Raw genomic sequence first — 20,239 nt, forward strand, 5'->3', positions numbered from 1 at the left:
CTGGGGAAGCCTTCCCTGACCCCCTGAACTCAGAGGTCTCCATGGAGGCGCTGTAACACCCATCAGTCTTCTCTGCTGAGCCTGCCTGCGTCCACATGGGAGGCAGGGTAGGTGGATGGGCGGGTGGATGCTCACCGTGTAGTTGGGGGTCAGCCTCTTGATGTCATTCAGAGCCACATCAATGCCCATCACACCCAGGATCAGCTGGTTCTGGGAGCAGAAGCATGGGGGGCTCTGCAATGCGCTCAATTCCATGGGGAACCACCCTCCACAAGGCCTCAAGCTGCTCTCACAGGCAGTGTGAAGGCCTGCCCTGCCTCTCCTCCACCCCCAGACCTGCTGTGGGCGTGCCCACCCCTCTCCAGGCACACCCCTAGCCCCAACCCTCCCCTTTCCTCACCTTCTTTTCCCCAGGGCCATCCTGTGTCAGGTTGAAAACAGGGAGGGTCCCTGTTACCACCAACCCTAATCCCTGAAGGGAGAGGAAGATGATGAAGTCACCTGTGGCCAGCACTGACCCCCACCCCGAGTGTTCAGAGCAGGGGCTCAAGTGCAGGCCACCTCTTTCTCCTGTGCTTGGTTCACCCCCTAAGGGGGCCCTCCAGGGTCTTGACCTGTGGGCACATCCCTGGGGGAAGGGTGCCAGCCCCATCCCTTCCTTGCCCAGAGGCCTTACCAGTGCATCCTCATACACGTTGGTCCACTGCACCTGCTTGGCCTCCTTGCCTGCCAGCACCATGGGCCTGCCCAACACATCTAGATACTCCTGGGGAGGGGGCAGTGGTGGGGGTCATGAGTGCCTTTCCCAGGCACTGCCTGTTCTGTCTCCCCAGGCACTGGGACTGTGCCCCAGCCGCCGTGAGGGGGCGCCCTTGGCCCACAGCAGCCCATGGCACACAGCATCCCTGTAGGGAAGCCAAGGACTGGGAGGAGGGCCCTCCCCCAGTCTTACCTGTGTGTTGATGCGGATGGCTCCGATGGAAGGGATCTCAAAATAGTAGCCTGTGAAGGAAGGAGAGGCAGAGGTGGGCCTGGCTGGCACTGCAGGACCCATGTGCAGAGGGCCCTGCCCCTGGGGTGTGTCTGCAGCCCTGCCTCGCCTCTTGGGCTCCTCTCTCTTTGGAGTCCTCTCCCTCTAGTGCTCTTGGCCTCTGCCCTGCCAAGGGCGGTGCTATGGAGAGGGAGGGAGTGCAGCAGTATCAGGAAGCACAGCAGGGGGCACAGACGAGGAGGGAGGAGCCTGAGGTCTGAGGTCCCTCATTCTAGGGTGCAATGCCATTCAAAGTCCACCCGGCAGCCAGGCCCAAGTGCACAGAGAGACGGATGGATCAGCAAACAGACGCAGGAGTAGACAAGCTGGGGGACGGTTGGATAATGGACAGACAGACAGATGGACAAAAAGAGGCTCAGTCAGGTGGACATGTTAGCCTCCAGATAGAGTGAGGGACAGCCTCGTGGATGGGAGGAGGCGCTGTCTCGCAGCGGGTGAACACACAGCTGGACATATGGATGGACAGTTGAACAACATATGCAATCGACAAAAAGAAATGGCAGGCAGGCCCCTGACAGTGATGCACAGGGGAGGTACCTTTGTTGGCGCAGGCCATCCACTGCAGCGGTGTGACGTCGTAGTTATGCTGCCCCACGGAGAAAGTAAACACGCGCACCTGTGAGGGGTTTGAGGTTACTGCTGTGGCCACCAGGCGACAGCCCTCCCCTGTACAGGGCCACGGTCAGGGCAGCCCCTGCCTCAGCTGAGCCTCACCGTCCGGTTTGGCCAATTGTACTTCTCAAAGACATCCTGCACGCGGTCCTCACCACCATCCGTGAACATCATGATCATCTTGTTGCAGTTGGCCCGGGTGATGTTGGACTGAGAGGAGTGAGGCGGAGGCAGGCAGCTCTCAGCCCCAGCTCTCAGCCCTCCCTGGTCCAGGGGCAGGGCCTCCCTCCCGCAGTGAGCCTGGATCTCTGGCCCTCCTCCCCCACAGCATATGGTGCTATCTGTCCAAGCTGCCTGTTTGGTGCTAATGAGGCCATCCATCTTGATTTCCTGGATGTCACCAAGCCTGGACCCTCTCCTCCCCCAGCCGCCCACTTGCCCACCCACAGGGCTCACGTTCTGCAGCTGGTCAAAGGCATACTCAAAGCCGGCCTTGTAGCCTGTGGTGCCCTTGGCCACCATGCCCTGCACAGCTTCCTTGAACACCTTCTTGTTGCGCACATTGGCCTGCACCAGGTGTGTGAAGCATGACACAGGCTGCGCCTTCTCGTTGAACTGCAGGAACAGCAGGGTGGTGACTGGCCTCAGGCTGGCCAGGGCAGGCAGCTATTGCATGGGGCTGGTGGTGGTCACAGGAGCAGGGCAGGTGGGTTGACCCATTTTGCCCCGTCTGCCACCTTGGCACTCACCGAGGCCACATTCACATAGTCGTCATCAGACAGTGTGTCCAGCATCTCGCAGACAGATGTCTTCATCAGCTTCAGGGTCAGGCCACTCACACTGCCACTCCTGGAGAGGTCAGGCAGGGGCCGTGGAGGAGCCACGGGAACCTCAAGTGTTCTCCTGCCCATCCCCCATGATGTTCAGGGCAGCAGAGTCTAGCCCGTTGCCCGCCCCTGCCCCAGCCCCACTTGCCAGCACTGCTCACTCACACATCAACGATGATGACCATGTCCTTGGGCGATGAGGCCCCCTGGATATACCTGCCCAGGAGATGCCTCTGTTAGGGTAAGACCCACTGGGACCATGTGGGTCCTTCCTTCCTTCACACACATATTGATTCAATACATTTCTCCTGAGCATGCACTGTGTGGGCCAGGCAGGGTTCTAGGCACTGATGACACCACATTTAATGAAACAGACACAGTCTTTGCCCATGACATGAATGGTCTGGCTCCTCGGCAAGGAAAAAGTACCAGGGGGATATATGAGCAGGTGATCCCCAGAGGGGGCAGGAGCCACATTTCCTGGCTTCAGTGGCTTGTTGTGTTCTCTGCCTCAGGTTGGGGCCCCGAGGGCAGAGTCTAGCTGTGTGTGGGATGGTGCAGGTGCCAGGGAAGGATACTCACAGGGAGCTGCCAGAGGGGCAGAGCAGAGGGGAGGGGTATCTGGGGCTCAGACAGGTAGGGCAGGGGCTGGCCAACCCTACAGAGGCTACATCTGCCTTTGGGGACCCGCTCTGGTCCAATCTCTCTTCCAATCTCTCAGCCCTGAGTGGGTGGGGGTGCTAGGCAGTGGACGGGGGGCATGGCAGCTGGGAGGCCTGCCTGGGTGATGGGATCCATTTTCCAGTGGCAACGATGTGTGAAATGAAAATTGGATACAGCTGGCTGCGCCCTGCTAGGGGCTTGGAAATGGGGAGGGAGGGGAGCAGGCAGGAAAGGTGGGGAGCTGAGGGGGTGTCTCTCCCTAGCTCCTTCTTGCTTGCTCACCAGGGTCTCCTTCGGACATCGTACAGGTCGATCTTCTTGGGGGCTCGCCACGGGGTAGCTGAGGGAGGAGAGAAAGTGAGCAGGACCAGCAGGAAAGGGCTGAGCTGGGTAGGCAGGCCTTGCAGAGGTGACTGGGCCACCACAGACTACAGAGCAGCCACTCTGTCCCATGCTTCCAGGATGGGTGAGCTGGCAGATGGAGAAAGGAGGGGTGCTGGGCGGACAGGGGACAGGGGCTGGTACCTACCCGGGTAGTAGCGAGTGACTCCTGTGGCACTGCCGAAGACCTGCCACAGCAGCGTGGGGTCTTGCCTGCGGTTTTCCATGAACACATTCTCCAGGGCCTCTGTCCAGTTGAGCTCATTGAGGATGACGGTGGCTGGGGGGAAGCGGGGAGCTGGGGTGGGGAGCACCTGGGCTGTCTCTTGCCAAACCCACCACCACAACACTTATGCCTGTGCCCCTACTCAGAATGCTCCATCTGTTCTCAGCCTATCCAGACCTTCCCTATTTCCCAGGGCCCAGCTGTGGCTGCCCCAGCTCCCCCAGGAAGACTTCCTGATCCTCACCCCTCCCAAGCTGTGAAAGGAACAGTTCAGCCTACTCTTCCTCCAGGCCCCACATGAGTAGGCAGGGCAGCTGTGGCTGGTAGCTTCTGGAGAGGGGCTGCCCAGGTGGCAGGGTGCTGGGAGCTGGGAGCCCTCGGTCCAGCACACTGCCTGGAGCTAGCGCTGGTCCCCCAGGAGCTCACCCATTCGCATGCACTCCAGGCTGCAGCAACAAGAAAGCAATTAAGGGCCCGCTGATGGGGCAGGAATTATTCAGCTATTAAGGTACCTGATAAGCTGGAAGCCACTCAGCTCCATGATTAATCAACTGGGGCCAGAAGCAAGCAGGGGTGGGGTGGGGGCTCTTAGAGGGGCAGGGGCGGTGCCAGATCCTGCTCCAACACAGGCACGTGTACTTGTACACACATGCACACACGCACACAGCCTGCACCCTGCCAACAGGTACACCTGTGTCTAACCTGTATGTTTCCAGCCAGATGCAACCCACCTACCTAGCAACCCAGCTGCCACCATGGGCACGAGGGCACACACCCTCATGCCTACACACCACTCTGCACCTACAGGGGACACTCGTGGGTCCTGCTCACTACCCGCTACCATCAGTTACCCCATTCTCCCTTTCCCCTCAACCCTTGCAGTTGTGCATGTGTGATTCCCTGTCCAGATCTATCCCTACACACACACACAGAACAAGGCTCCATTGGACTCCATCCTGCGGACCCTTCAACCTGGGCAGAGACCCAGGATGGTTTGAGCAGTACCCTTGACCCCCAACTCGGGGCGGCCTGATGTGTGTGTGTGACACATGTTCTCATGTGTGCAGTGACCCTGTCCCTGGACACTCGGACAAAATGGCAGGAGCGGGACACAGCTGCTTCTGCCAGGCCTCTGTGCCTCCTTCCTCCTCCAGGGACATCCACCCTCTTTCTTCCCATGTAGAGCCCAGCCACTGTCTCCCCATACAGGGATCCCCATCAAAAATCGACCTCAAGTGAGAACCAGAGACCACCTTTAGCAGGCAAAGGTAGAAAGCATGATTTACAATTCTTAAGCCTCTGCCCCAGCCCCGGGGCACTGACACACTCCTGGGCACTCTCCTTCTGGCAGCCCCTCTGGAGCGTGGGGCCTCTGCTGTGTCTGCTGCCTGATCCTTGCCCCTGCTCCCACTCCCTTCGCTGTCTGTTCCTGTAGCTTCCCATAACTGACCATAATGTGAAAACAAAACACATTTCGAGCATTGGCTGTGCTTATTGAACAGTATGTTATGGTCCTGTTCCTAATTTAGAAACTTAGTGAGTTGAACAATTTCTATTTTTCTCTCTAAGGAAAAAATAATGCCAGGCCCTCCAGAGTTTCACAAAGTACTGTCTGCCCTGAGGGAGTCTGCCCAGCAGGTCCCACCCCTCACTGTGCCTCAGTTTTCCCATCTGCACAATGACAGGCTTAGAGCAGAGGGGTGTCCCTGGTTCAGGTCAAGGGCCAAGAGGAGACCCCTGCTCTGCGTGGGCTGTCCATGCAGGTACCTGTGACCCCACACGCGCATACCCATACATGGCAAGGCACATTCACGCAAACACCCCTGCCCCCGCCTGGAAAGGGCCTGCTATTCAGCCCCATGCACACAGACCGGCACCCATGTGCACATACTCTCAGATCACGCTGAGTTGGCAAAGGGGACCATGCCCCCTCAGGCAGGTGATTACAGATTTAATTAAAAGTGACACAGTAAATAAAAAACATATAAAATGCAATTTGTGTGGGTAGCGAGGGGTGACTGGAGAGGGCGTGTGGCTCCTTTTTTAATTAGCATGCCTGCCTGTGATAGTGCCCCTCGACTGGCTCAGGCAGGTGGCCTGCGGGCAGCCTGCAGGGAGCAGGGGGGAGCATCCTTCCCCACCCTGGCCTGAGGCTGCCCAGAAGGCCTAGCTGACCCTGAGGTGGAGAGGGCCTCCCTGAGGACCCTGGGAATTCCCTGCATTCTAGAGCTGAGGCAGTGGCTCTTGGGCTTTTGAGTCCCAGCCCAGTGGGCTCCTTGGATTCCAAGGCTACTCTGTAGATGTTCATAAAACTGTGTCAGAAACAACAGGCCTCAGTGCCTTCAATCCTGCTGCTGGAGCTCCCCATCCAGTGTTTGACTCTTGGTTTCCTCCCCCTTTACCTCCCAGGAGCTTCAGGAAGTTCCTCCTCATGTCTGACTCAAATCCTTCTAGCTATAGTGACCTCGTTTCCCCATTGTGTAAAACTGCCTTGTCCCTGGAGCTTGGACTGTCAACCACCCTCTTCCACATCCCCCTTCCCCACATCCCCAGCTCCTGGCTGCTCTTGGCAGGAAAACTTCCTACCTCCTTGGTTCTATGCCCAGGAGAAGGAGGGCAGTGTCATAGGGTTGGTATCTGTGAGGAGTGGTTTCCTGTCCCCCTGCCCTCGGTGTCCACCTGATGTGTTGCAGCTTCTCAACCACTTCTACTTGGGGGCAGGGAATGGGGAAGGGTGGTGAGGAGTTGCTTCAGGGGCAGGTGGGCACTCAGTCCCACATGTGGGGAATGGTGTGTGTGTGCGTGCATTCGTGTGGGTGCCTGTGGACACGTGGGCAGGAGACCATGCATGCACAGGGATAGAGGCTCAGTGTTTTGCAACTTGCTGAGTGTTAGGGTGAGGCTCTGCCTGTGAGTGCTTGATGCCCACAGGTGGGTGAATCTGAGAGGTGCACAGGAATAATCTCAGGTGTAGGAGGCTGGAGGTAGATGGCACTGGCCTTCTGTCCCCAGGGACTCAAGAATGCCCTGGCAGTGGGCCTGCCCCCATGGCAGGTAGGATGGGCTGTCCCGATCGCTCTGCACACTCACAGCCTTTGTAGATGTCCGTGGGGATCTGAACAGCCGTGTATGAATAGTTGACCTTGTTCTTGAAGTTTGGGTCCTCGATGAAGTCCAGCCTTAGGGTGCTGGCCTTAGACCCCCTTTCCACATCCTCACTCTCAGGGTCGTCCTGCAGAAAGGGCACCCCCCAGCGGTGTCAGGGCTGGAAAATGGTGAATGGGGTTGTAGAGGCCTGCAAGTAGGGGCAGGGAGGGCCAGAGTCCAGGAGATAGGGGCATCTCAAAAAGAGGGACTATTGCAATAGGAGAGACAGATGGAGAGACACAGGGACAGATGGACACGGGATTGGACCCCTCACCCAAGGGGCCTGTGACTCCCACTTCCCCCTGCCCACCCCACCCACCATCCCCACATTTGCTAATCCCAAATTCTAAAACCAAAACGAAACCAACCCCTTCTCCACATTCTTGAAAACCAATTAGGGAAGGAGGCAAATCATGGAGCCAGTCAGAAGGAGCGGGCTCCAGAATTCTGCTTACAAGGATATGCCTTGTACAATGACAGGCAGGCCTCAGCAGTCCCTCCTAGGAGCTCTGGGCCCCCACAGCCATCACTGGGCCCTGCCTAGCCCCTTCATGGAGTTCCTCTGGGAGCAGGGAGAGGGCCCTAGCCCTATCTAAGGCAGGGCACTATCCCCTGCCGCCTGACGGCTGTAGAGTCTGAGCTGGGGAGGCTAACCTGGGAGAGCTGGGCTGGGGGCTACCATTCAGACCTGCTGATCTCCAGAGGGAGGGTCTGTGGTGCCTAGTAGCAGCAGGACTGAAAGGGCCCCTGTTGATTTTCTAAAATGAACCACAGCGGCCTGACAGGTGCCAATTATGGCATCTCACGGCCGGGCAGGCTGGGCATGCGCTGTGCATCCCCGCCCACCATCACAGGCTGGCAGGAGTGGGTCTGTGACTAGTGTTGATGCCGCAGCCGATGGGAATGGGGCAGGCTTGGGTGCAGGTGTGCAAGGGGGAGGGGAGGGAAGATGATGGTAGAGAGTGAAGGCAAAGAGGAAAAGCCAGACTGGGGAGTCAAAGGAAAGGAGGCTAAGGGTGGAGAGCAAAGCTGGGGGGCTTCCTAGGCTGGTAGGAGGGATCATAAGCAGCTGAACACCCCATACGCTCCCTCACTGCCCCTCAAGGCCTCTGTGACCACCCTCAGCCCAGGCTTAGTTCATTCATTCTCCCCCATGGGTCCACGTGGGCTGACCCCCGCTGCCCACTATGACCTGGGCATGCCCCTCCCCTGTGTTTCTTCCTCTAGGCATTTGACCAAGCTGTGTCCAGTCTGGGGAAAGGGTGACCATGCCTCTCCACCCAGCCAGATGAGCTCTCCACACCCCAGCGGCACAGCTCTGAAGGGCCTGTGGCAGACACTCTTCATCTCTTTGAGGGTAGATTTTGTACAGCAGAATCCAAGCTGTCTGCTGCCCTCCCACTGCCCTTCTGCAGTGTGCCACCCGTCTGCCCACCCCTGGCACACCCTAGAAGCCCTCAGGTGTTGGGTAGAGCCAGGGCAGGCAGCCTCGGAGCATGGAGGCCAGAGTGGGAGCGGCCGCCTGTGAGGTGTGCACCACTCACGTTCCGCTCAGAGGAGGGGGAGGCGTGGGAGAAGAAAGCCCCCAAAATGTCAGCGGCAGATGAAGGGCACCAGAAAATTTCATCTTCCACTTTCCCAACTAATGTGACATTTGGATTCTGTTCTGATAAGCTATCAGCTGGCAAACTTTTTCCTTCCTTTTCTTTCCCCCACCCTCACCTTCTGGCTGGTAATTTAAAAGTAAATGGTCTAGAAAGATCTCTAACTGTACCTCTGGCAAAGATTAAAAAAACAAAACAACACAACAAGCAGGGGAGTTGGAAAATGTGTGCGTGCTGTCATTTATACCAGGCGTTTGGCCTAGCTGACCCCAGTCTAGCCGGGCCCCAGAGTGAAGCTCCCTTGTCGGGCAATCTCTAGCCCCCCAACAGAAGTCCAAGGGGCTAGGGGCAACGAGTCAATGATTTAGAGTGAGGGGCTGGGGCCCTGGATACAGTTGAGGCTGCTAGAGGTAGGTTCAGAGCATCCTAGTAGACGTTGGGCACCAGGCTGGCCAAGAAGTCCCTCAGTGCCAACCCCCAGCCCAGGGGCTTTGAATGGTGGGCAACTGTAGTCTCCTGGTTTATATTTAATGCCCTGATTGCTAAAATTACAGCCTGCTGCCAAGGGGGGTAAGGAATTGGATTCAGGGTCTAATTAAAGGTTCGCTCTTCATTTGAATTTCAGATTCCAGCTTTAATTTTAGCAACTTCTCTGGGAGCCACGGAGCTCAGCCAAGGGGAAGCACACCTGCTTGAGCCCACCCCGCTCTGTCTCGGGCCCTGTGCCCTCCTGCGGCTCTCCCAGGCCAGCCTGGCACTGCGGATCCTGCAGAGGGATCCTTTCCAGCCTTCTCACCTCCTGGTGTCATTGGGTACCTCTCATTTGCCCCGGAAACCCACCAAGCCCACAGGCTTAGGAGAGGAAGACTAGATCTTGGGTCCTCCGAATCAGCAAGCAGTCCAGACACTGTGCTGCTGTGACACCTCTGTTTACAGAGGGGACCGTCAGGTTCAACTACTTTTGCCTTAAAGTCAGGCAGAGGGTCTTGGGCCTTGACAAGCTCAGAAAACAGTCTACTTCAAGTGCCCTACACCCTCAGACTCGTCTTCTCTACAGCCACCTCCCCTGCAAATAGTCATACAGCTTTCACACGAGTCTTCTGGTGATGGGGACTTCACTACCTCACAGGGCAGCCCAGGCGGACTTGAGCCAGTGAGTGATATGGAGGCAGAAGGGTGGTGTGGCTTTGGGCTCTCTGGTCAGTCCCCGTGCCACTACTTCTGAGGTAGGTGACCCCAGGTGAGCTCAGGGACAGGGTCTGACGATGGGCCAGGCTGTGGGGTGCTCAGCACAGGGAAGGGAGCTGGCCTAACCTGGAAATGCACCTGGACATCAATGCATCCTGCTCACACCTGCCCACCTCCAGGAAGCCTTCCCAACTGCTCCCTGTCTCCCTCCTCTCACTGCACTTAAGAGAGGCCCTTTGCATCTGGGACCTAAACTGCCCCGTGCAGGGAGGGTCAAGCGCCCCACCACCTGCCCCACACTGCAGTCAAGTTCAGCCCACTAGTGCTCAGAGATGCAGCCCTGGAGGGGTCCGGACTTCTAGGGAGTTGTGGGAGGTGGACGATGGGGCCTGTGTCACCACAGCTCTGCAGGGTTGAGCTCAAAATGTGTGGCGCTGAGTCCTAACATCCATTTTACAGCTGAGGCCACCAAGACCCAGCAAGGAGGTGTGGCTCAGGAGGGGGTGCTCACCAGCTCAGCGTCAGCCTTGGCGTCATAGTACACGATGTCTTCCTCCTGGTGGGGGGAGAGAGGCCTCAGCACTAGCTGCTCAGGGTCCCGAGACAGACAGGACTCCTAGCCTCAAGGCCTGCATGGTACCCTTAGATTCCTCTGGGGCAGAGACTGTCCCTTTCCCCCACCCAGAGCCACCCTCCTGGAAGGGCTGGATGGGTCAGGGCTGGGAATGCAGCCAGGCCCATCTTCAGAGGCCCTGAACAGGCTCCAGGAGCATGCAGTACCCCTCAGTTGGAATTCCCTGGGCTTCCCTAACTCAGGGGCCAAGGGTCCTGGGTTGCAGCCTTCCAGGCTCTGTCTGCAGAGAGGCCGGCTGAGGCAGCACCAGGGAGCGAGGAAGACAGAAAACAGAGCCGAGTTTGGGCAGGAGGGAAATAATGACTCGATGCTGCATCTTCCAATTTCTTCTATTAAAAAGCCTGCTCATTACGGGCATGTACTTATTAATTATCTGTGATTTGTTGTGAAATGCGAGGGGGTTTCCACAACAGGAGCGGGAGAAAACAAAGCCCGTCCCTGGCGCCTGCCTCCCGGCCCTCACCCGCCTGTGTGTGCCCTGCCCGTCCCTGGCCCATGTCTGCTTGCCAGTCGCCTGGGTTCTTGGCCATCTGTGCGTCATAATCACTGGCCGCCCCAGGGACCCGTAACACAAACGGGCTAATTTCATGTGTAATGATCTTTAATCAGAACCGAGCACGGCTGACAGAGGCCGCCAGAAGGTGAACCCGGTGTCAGCCAAGTGCCACTGGCTTAGGAAGGGCTGCCACACTCTGCCCCCGTGGGCTTCAGGGCCACAACTCAGGACAGAGCCACTGTCCAAGTCACCCTCTCCAGGTGCTCCTCAGCCCTGTTTCGTACAGCAAAAACCTGCAGCGTGGCCCCGGTGGCCCCTTACTCACTCAGGGCTTGTTTCTTTGTGGTCTGCAGATGGGAGTGGTGACCAAGTCTGCTCCCCAGGGCCTGGCTGTGAAACGGCAGGCAGAGCCAGCCGTCACTCCACTAGGGCAGATGTCACCCTAGACACTCGCTTCCCAAGGCCCAGCTGGGGCTCACTCAGTGTGTGACCCCAGGACTAGACCACTCCCTCTCTGAGCCCCAGGCTCCCCAGACTCCCCAGGCAGGACTCTGGGAAGGCCTGGCTGTGGTGACTGCCCAGGGGCTGCATCAGTACCTGGGACTGTTTCAGGGAACAGTCCTAGTCTGTCTCTCACCAGGGGTCGAGGGGTTGCAGGCCACCGGCTAAATGTGCAGGCTTAGTCCCAGCATTCTGGAATACTGACTGCATGCCTGGCACCACGCATGGGCAAGACCACAACTTGCAGATGAACGTAAGACCAAAGGCAGCCCGAGAGTTCCAGCATCCAGGGCACCTGCCGTGTCTGGTGCTTTCTTATAGCAGCCATATGACCCCATCAGTCAGACGCTTTGAGGGCAGGGAGAAGAAAGCCTTCGCACCCTGGCTCCAACCTGCCCTCCCAGTCCGTTGCCGACCTTGCCCACACCTACCACCCACCAGTGCAAGAAGACTGCAGCCCTAGTGGGCCTGGGGCGGGGGCAGAGGCCGGGCCCAAGCTGCAGGGGGCTCGGTCTTTCTCTGCACCCAGCTCCAACCAAAGCGCATAATGAAAGCTGACATTACATCAAACACAATAAGGAGTTTCAGTTGATGAAGATCATTCCTGAACACACAAACCCATTAAACTGAGGGGAAAAAATATCAATTCAACACACTCGCTGTGAAAAGAAAATGTGATTTGTTATCTAAAAGGGGGTTATAAACACAGCTCTGATGCTCTTTCCCTCCATAATGAAAACAGGCGGGTGCGGTGGGAGGACTGCAGATTACAACCTGGGGCCTCACTCACTCACTTCTTAGGCAAACCTTCCGCAAGGATGGGAAAGGACACAAGCGGGGGCTGGTCACTTGCAGCCCTCAGGAGCCCTGGACTCCCCTCACAGGCTGTGGCTGGGACCTGCCTGCACCTGAGTCAACACTAGGCACCTCAGCGTTCACTGGGGCCACCTCTCCAGCTGCTCCAGGGACTCCGCTTCTCTATTCTGCCGTTTCACGGTCTTAGTGGAACATCAGATATTGGTGGCGTCAAGGACATAGGGGGACATGTCACCCAGGAGGATTCTTAGCCCCCTGCAGATGACAGATGAGGCTCAGGATTCTGTATGGCCTCCCTGCCCCCCAGGGCTTGATGCATGTGGGAATGACCCCTCTCGGCCTCTCCTGCCTCTAGGAGGGCGAGACCATGCCCTTTCCTTGGTAAGAAGAGCATGGATGGGCCGGGTGCGGTGGCTCAAGCCTGTAATCCCAGCACTTTGGGAGGCCGAGATGGGCAGATCACGAGGTCAGGAGATCGAGATCATCTTGGCTAACATGGTGAAACCCCATCTCTACTAAAAAAATACAAAAAACTAGCCGGGCGACGTGGCGGGCGCCTGTAGTCCCAGCTACTCAGGAGGCTGAGGCAGGAGAACGGTGTGAACCCGGGAGGCGGAGCTTACAGTGAGCTGAGATCCGGCCACTGCACCCCAGCCTGGGCAACAGAGCGAGACTGTCTCAAAAAAAAAAAAAAAAAAAAAAAAAAAAGAGAGCATGGATGGTGGCACACAAGGTCATACATGTGAAAACATATCATAAATACATGTGACTGCTATGCATGAAGTGGTGTGGAGCTGTGGCAGGAGGGGGCCGTCAGGGTCAGGATGAGAGGGTCCCTGAGAAGGCCTCTGTCTGCTTGGGCCAACACAGTACCTGGGTTAAGCAACAAGGAGGCAGTATTCTCTAGTGACTGAGTACAAGGGCCTCGGCAAAGAGTCCTGGCCTCAAATTCTGACCTGGACATGTGAGCTCTGGAATCCTGGGCAGTGAGTGAAGACTGAGGCTGAGCCAAAAAGGACCCAGCCTACTGGCTTGTCCCAGTGGCCCTCTGAGGAATTCCAGGGGTCACCCCCGAGGAGGCAAGGCTGCCCAGTTAAATCACGCAGCCTCCATGAGGCTTCACCTCTGGGTCTCTATTTCCCCACTCGTAATATCCTCTGAGGGTGTGAAGAGAACAGGGAGCTGGGCCTCCCCAGGGGTAGGGCCAACTCTGCCCATGAGTGGAAACCTTCCGTCTTTGCAACTCCACAGCCCAGAGGAGAGGCTGAGTGTAGAAGAGCCCCGGGTGGGGTGAAACGGGTGTCCTTAATGTCTGGGGTCCACTCCCCTGACATACCCTGTGTTACCTGATATTTTAGGGGCCATTTTGCCCAACTGGGCAGGAATTGGGGGAATCACCCACTCTGAACTCACACACATGCCCTCCCATGTGGACCTGGGTACACAGATAACAGGTGAGGGGCGGGGCAGGAGGGTCCATGTGACCCTTGTGTTGGTGACATACATTCTCCTTAGCAGGAGCCAAGCCCAAGAGAGGTGTGAGGAGGGTGGGTCTCAGGGAACAAGCTGAGGAAGTGAGCACGGGGTGAGCGGAGGGAGAGCAGTTGCCATCCGAGTTCAGTGCTTAGAAGGTGGCTGCCAAGGCCTGGCCAGACATGACTGCCGCCTGCCCACCAGCTGCCTGTGCAGGCCCAGGCCAGCCACCCGCTGCACCAGTGAGGACGCTTGGCCTTCCTGCCCTGGCCTAGTGCCAGCTCAGCCCGGCCAAGAGGACTGTTTTCTGAGAGAGCCGTCTGTCGCTGGCTTGGCAGAGGCACGCAGGGGCCCTATGGCTGGGTCAGACCCTCAGGCCAGGAAAGCCACCTGTCCTGTCCAGCTGGCTCTTCCAGCCTGGCCCAGCCCCCACACAGCCCTCCTTTTAGTCCCTAGGCAGAGCTCCGTCCACTCCCACCATCACGTTCCCCAGGGCAGGGCTGTGTCCTTCCCTTACACTTCCCAGGGGAGGGCTGTCTCTTCCATTCAACTGCCAGTGCATGGCTTTGTTTCCTGTAGGCCCTGGTGTTGGCACTGAGGCCCTGGGGCCAATGGCCACTTTCCCCTCCCCTACCCATGCCCTGGCCCAGCTCCTCCCTGGTGGTGGTTTCGGTGGCACACAGTATTGGCATAGTATGGTGCTGGCACCAAGTGTGGTCTGACAGGTGGTCCCTCTTCATCTATCCTAAGCGTTATGGGCACCAGGGCACCTGCTGCCCGCCTGTGGGGGCATGTGAGGCATTGTCTGCTAATCAGGGCCATCGTTTCCCTAGTGTCCAAGGGTCTGGGTTGGCCAGGGACGAGGAAGGGGTATAGGAGTTTTACATCCAGGCATTGCCCTCTTGATCTCTTGTCCCAGCTCTGACCCTGCAGACTCCAGAATCCCCTACCCCCGAGGCTGAGGTCAGTGGAGTTGTGGGCATGTGGATGTGGGTTATACCACTGATACCACTGTCTGTTCCTCAGAGGTTTGCACCTGGACCTGCTGTGTGCTGTCAACACAGGGACGGCCATACCCGGCTGATGGTGCAGTGGATTCCAGTCTGGCCACATGAGCCAAGCATCTCCTCTGTGGCCAGAACAGTTGGGCACCATCCTCCCCATCTCAGAGGTAAGAAGACTGCTTCTGGTCACACTGTCACTGCTGTGGGCAGTGGGGGCCGATCCTAGGGTTGGGGCTAGAAAAGGGAGTCCTAGGCAGAGATCTGGAGAGAGAGGCTTTGCACTGAAGGAGGGGTAGATAAGGGCATTCCTAGGAAGAGGGCCTGAATTTGAGGCTGGAATTGTGGCACAGGCCAGGTACCTCTCCTGAGTGCTGGGGGAACATGGCTCCTTGTCTGTCATCTCCTGAAGGTCGTTGGAAGGATGTGGTTTCAGGGGTGGGTGGTGTGCCTGCAAGGGACAAAACAGCATCCCTTCCCCGCCTCAAGTCCCTGCACCCTCCCCTGGCATGGACAGCCCCTCCTGCAGCCACTGCTGCCAGCTCTCCCTGACAGCCTGAGCATAGCTGGCTGGTGTTGGGCTCTTGGACACACCATTAGCATTGATGCCTTTCCGCCTGGCAGTTGTGGCAGCAGCAGTGCTTCCTGGGAAGAACAGTGACCCAGTAGATGGGAAGGAGGGAGATGACTACAGCTCCACCCACCCTACCTGAGACACCAGTGGGACAGGCCAGCAGGCACTTGGCAGGATGTGGCAGGGAGGGAGAGGAACAAGGCCGGGCCCAGCTGGCCCTGTGGTCAGGGCTGCCTGTGGTCACACCCACAGCTGGGGGCACCTCAGGTCAAGCCAGGGGGAGGGGGGCAGCCAGAGCCCTTTACTGCCTCATCTCAGGACAGAAGTACTTAGGGCCCAAGGGCCCAAGGGCTGGTGTGGTCAGAGATGCACCCATGCCATTAGCAGCTTGGCACCCATGTAGCCTGACGTGTGCAGTGATTCCTTCACACCCCAGAGCTGAGCTCACAGGCAGCACTGGCACCAGTCAGTCCTTTGCCAAATGGAGAAACTGAAGCCCTTGCCTCGGTCCCACAGGGACTGTGAGCAAGTAGCACTGGAGTAGGAGAGAGGGAGAGAAGGGTCAGTCCTGTCTCCTGGGGAAGGGCGGTTGGTTTAGGGAGTAACTAGCTCATTCGTTCACCTTAGAAAATCACCTTTCAGCCGGGCGCGGTGGCTCAAGCCTGTATCCAGCACTTTGGGAGGCCGAGACGGGCGGATCACGAGGTCAGGAGATCGAGACCATCCTGGCTAACAAGGTGAAACCCCGTCTCTACTAAAAATACAAAAACTAGCCGGGCGAGGTGGCAGGCGCCTGTATCCCAGCTACTCGGGAGGCTGAGGCAGGAGAATGGCGTAAACCTGAGAGACGGAGCTTGCAGTGAGCTGAGATCCGGCCACTGCACTCCAGTCGGGCGACAGAGCGAGACTCCGCCTCAAAAAAAAAAAAAAAAAAAAAAAAAAAAAAAAAAAAAAAAAAGAAAATCACCTTTCATTTCGAATCTCATGTGAACTCCCTGAGGCAGCACCCAGCACCTGCCAGGGGTAAAGGAAGAAGCCATGATGTGGGCAAGGTGAGGCAGCTCAGCATGGCCTGGGGGATAGGGACTGGGGAGGAGGAACAGATTTAGAGCTTGAATCATAGGCATGAGCCCCTGACACCCGATAGCCGGCTGTGAATCTCTGCCACCAACAGGTAACCTCCGGTAGGTCTATCCACTCTGTGCTTCTATTTTCTTGTCAAATAGGGACAATAACCCCACTGCTTCCTAGAGCAGATGTGCCTGGCCCAGAGCTGGAGCGAGTCAAGTCTGCCACCCCCACCCTGCCCCTCCCTGTGTTTAGCACAAGACTACTAGGAGGCATGGCCCTGACACCTGAGCAGCTGTGGAGGACACAGGAGCCCTGCCAACTAGTCTGGTTCTCAAGGGTTACATCATCCTTGGCACTGGGGCTTCCTTGAATCCAGGAAGAGCCCTGCCTCCATCTGATGCTGGCTGGAGGGCAGGTATATCTAGCCCCAGGCAAAATCAAATACAGCAAGGAACTGGCGAGGGCAACTCAGGCCTAGGCTGGGATGGGTGAGGCTCCCCTTCACTCCCCCATGCACTAGGCCCTCTGCACTCAGCTTCTTGCATCTCTGCTCCAAGAACCGAGCCTGAGCTCCTTCTGAGGTGGAAGGAGAGGCTTTTGTGACCGTGGCAGCCCAGTCCCCTGAGCCCAGCCTGAGGGTCTCCTGGGTGGACAGGTTGCTGTTCAGGGAAGTCAGGGAAGGGAAGTCGGGGAAGGGCATCCGGTCCCCTTTTCCCAGCATCTCCTGCAGGTCACTGTATTAAAGCCTCTGACAATTCCTGAAGTCCAAAGGCCTCTGACCCAGGGTCTCTCCAAGAATCTGAACACCTTATCTGGGGAACACAGGGAACACCACTTTCAAGCAGCCTTCCCACTCACGGGTGACTCCACAGCTCCTCTGGAGTGAATGTGGACTCATATCTCACTGTATGCCCAGCAGTGAGGGGCACCTGGAGTAGCTGCTGAATGTTGGACACAGACTTCTGGCTCTGCTCCACAGACCCCTCCGTGTCCCTCATGTGTCTGGGTAGCTCCCATTCCCCCGGCATTCACACCCACCCACGGATGGGCATGCCCTGAGTGCTGGGCAGGGCGCTGGGGTTCCTACCTTGATGTTGTCCTGCCAGCGGTGTGCTTTCTGGAAGTTCTCGGCAGCATCAGCTAGTCTCTGAGGGACAGAGCACAGGGAGGTCAGAGGCTGAGGAAGGCAGCCTACCCTATGCCCACCCCAAAGCCTCTCCATCCCTAGCACTCCCTGGGGCCAGGCTGGACCAGGGACTCCCTTCTCCTCATCCTATGAGACACTCAGAGATTCTCTGCCCCAGATACTCCCCAGCTTGCTGTGTGGGCACCTCCTTGACCACAGCTGGGTCCATGCAGGAAAGGTGAAGCCTGTGCAGTGACCCCAGTGGCATCTCCATGGGACTCCTTGTACTAAGCCAAGCCCCAGTGCCACTCTCTATCCCCCACACACTTGTATCACCCCAGTGCCAAGAGGAAGCTCCTCTGGAGCCAAGGTTGAGCTGCAAGTTAGAGAGTGCTTCGCCTTGCCCTGCCCTTCTGCCAGCTACCCAGAGCCCCACGGGGGGCCCACAGCCCACCCTGCCCACCCAGGCCCATGGTCCCTCTCCCAGAGTTCCTGAGCCCCTTCCCACAGGGCTCCCAAGCCCCCTGTCCATAAGAGCCTCTCCTGTTCTTTGGGGCTGGTTCCAGTGGCCTCTTGCAACAAAGCCCCTGTGCCTGAGAGCAGAATGTCCCTCAGGGCATAGCTGTGTGCCTGTCCATCCCACACCTGCCACTGGGCACGCTGGGTGCCAGACTGCGCTGACTGGTGGAGGTGTGACAGGCCTGGTCCTGCCTCTCACAGCTCACAGGTACAACCTCGCAGAACCACCATGGCAGGAGAGGTTGAGGGGCAGGAGGCACAGTGCTGTGGGGGCTAGGGACCTCAGGGAAGGCTTGCTGGAGAAGGCACTGGGGCCTGGCCACCCTCTGGGCCTAAGCCCGGGTCACCCAGACATTCTTATTAGGTACTTTCTTTTTTTTTTTTTTTTTTTTTTTTTTGAGATGGAGTCTAGCTCTGTCACCCGGCTGGAGTGCAGTGGCCAGATCTCAGCTCACTGCAAGCTCCGCCCCCTGGGTTTACGCCATTCTCCGGCCTCAGCCTCCCGAGTAGCTGGGACTACAGGCGCCTACCACCTCGCCAGGCTCGTTTTTTGTATTTTTTAGTAGAGACGGGGTTTCACCGTGTTAGCCAGGATGGTCTCGATCTCCTGACCTCGTGATCCGCCCATCTCGGCCTCCCAAAGTGCTGGGATTACAGGCTTGAGCCACCGCGCCCGGCCATTAGATACTTTCTAAGGATCCCGTCTCTACAGGAAACTTTGGGGCTCCCAAGGATGGAACTGAGTCTGGCCCTGGGGGCCTTCTGCAGAGCTGAAAGCAGTGGTGTCCTGTCAATCATAATGACAACCATCACTATCAACTGGCCACCTACTGCACACCGAACCCTCCCCTGGCCAGTGACTCGTGTGCTGTGCACCTTGTACCATTCACAGTGTGCCTGGCATGGGGCCATTGTGGCCCTCCTCAGATGAGGATGGCCAAGCACAGAGACGGTGAGCAGCCTGCCCAAGGTCACAAGGTGAGTCCGGCTCAGGCTGGGCCCTGGAACCCAGCCCTCACCATTGCATTTGTCTTGCTCCAACCATGACTGAGATCCAAGGACCAGCCTCTGTTGGGCCCACCATGCCCAGCGAGGTGCGTGGCTCTGGTCTCTCACCCCATCCCACCCTGTCCCACGGTGAAGCAGGCGTGTCCCACCTCCAGGCCTACAGGCTTACAGGTCCTGCCCCTTGGTATTCAGGACAAATGTAGATCTGGTCACGTCACCATCCCCCATCCTTGAGTCCAGGCCTGATATGACATGTGGGCCCTGGAGGGGACGTCCTCCTAAAGCCTGTCAGTTGCCCATTAGGGGGAAGTGGGAGTCAGGTCATGGAGGCCGGCGTTTCCTCCTCTGAAGCATGGACTAGCAGGGCAGGGAGCAAGGTGGGGCCTCCTGTGGAGCTGTGGCCTCTGCTCTCCTGGGGCAGGGTGTCACACCCCCATAGTTAGAGTGGCTGTCCAGGGCCATCCCCAGTCCCATTGGGCCGGCTCCCCCTCCTCAGGCCAAGGACACTGAATGGTGGGGACGCTATGAGGCTGGGGTCCAGGGAGCAGGAACAGAAAGTGCCTCTTGGGGTCAAACCCTCTCACCCCACAGAGCTTGACCCTCCTGGACTCTGCTTCCCTCTCCTTTGTAGGCTCAGTCCTCTGTCCCCCACCACCCTTAATTGCAGGGCCTGCTTGGCTGGGACCCACACCCTCCTCTTTCCCCAGCCCAGCCTCACACTCCTAGGGTTTCGGGGGCCCCAGGTCTCTCTACTCCGTGACGCCTCCCATGTCTTGCCTCCAATCCTGGCCCTCCTGAGCTCCTGGACACTTCCCTGGAGTGACCCTCAGACCCATCTGAGCTCAGAGTGCCCCTCTGGGGCAGGCCACCCCCCCTGGCCCCTCTGCCTCCTCCATTCCACCCCTGGCATCCCTTATACCACCTCCTGTGCACCCCCAGCTCAGGCTCCGTCCTGCCTGGAACCTGTGTCCTCTCATCCTCGTCACCTATTCTCCACACAACACCTGGAGCCTTTTCTCCAAATGTAGATCTGGTCACGTCACCATCCCCTGTCCTGAAACCCTTCAGTGGCTCCCACTTCTCTGCACGTAAAAGGCACAACCTTCTTGAGGTCCTGTAGGGCCCACCTGACTCCTCTTCTTGCTTTTCCATCCTGGAGCCTCCTCTTGGCCTAAACCACAAATGCCCACCCACTGATCCCAAACCCAGGGATGGATGAGGTCCCCAATTCATAAGTTTGCAGTTCCCTTGTATAGAGGGCATTACTGTGTGACTTGTACCGTTCACAACATTTGTCACCAGTGTTAGTTGAGCAACTGCA

The 20,239-nt window shown here is 57.8% G+C and overlaps 1 protein-coding gene across 2 annotated transcripts in view; it reads right to left on the reverse strand.

The window, feature by feature from the left end:
• CACNA2D2 (calcium voltage-gated channel auxiliary subunit alpha2delta 2) overlaps nt 1-20,239 on the reverse strand; it is a 143,166-nt gene that overhangs the window by 14,661 nt on the left and 108,266 nt on the right. For both annotated transcript variants that reach the window (XM_033208564.1, XM_033208574.1), the window contains exons 4-17: nt 17,353-17,412; nt 10,211-10,255; nt 6,851-6,992; nt 3,683-3,814; nt 3,436-3,493; nt 2,656-2,706; nt 2,413-2,512; nt 2,120-2,278; nt 1,766-1,873; nt 1,589-1,667; nt 953-1,002; nt 677-766; nt 401-472; nt 136-210 (exon numbers count right to left, since the gene is read on the reverse strand). In XM_033208564.1, the coding sequence (XP_033064455.1) occupies nt 136-210; nt 401-472; nt 677-766; nt 953-1,002; nt 1,589-1,667; nt 1,766-1,873; nt 2,120-2,278; nt 2,413-2,512; nt 2,656-2,706; nt 3,436-3,493; nt 3,683-3,814; nt 6,851-6,992; nt 10,211-10,255; nt 17,353-17,412 (1,221 nt within the window). The remainder of the gene's footprint in view (nt 1-135; nt 211-400; nt 473-676; nt 767-952; nt 1,003-1,588; nt 1,668-1,765; nt 1,874-2,119; nt 2,279-2,412; nt 2,513-2,655; nt 2,707-3,435; nt 3,494-3,682; nt 3,815-6,850; nt 6,993-10,210; nt 10,256-17,352; nt 17,413-20,239) is intronic.

Source organism: Trachypithecus francoisi, unplaced genomic scaffold (genome assembly GCF_009764315.1).
Source record: "Trachypithecus francoisi isolate TF-2019V2 unplaced genomic scaffold, Tfra_2.0 Lachesis_group0, whole genome shotgun sequence".
Taxonomy (NCBI): domain Eukaryota; kingdom Metazoa; phylum Chordata; class Mammalia; order Primates; family Cercopithecidae; genus Trachypithecus; species Trachypithecus francoisi.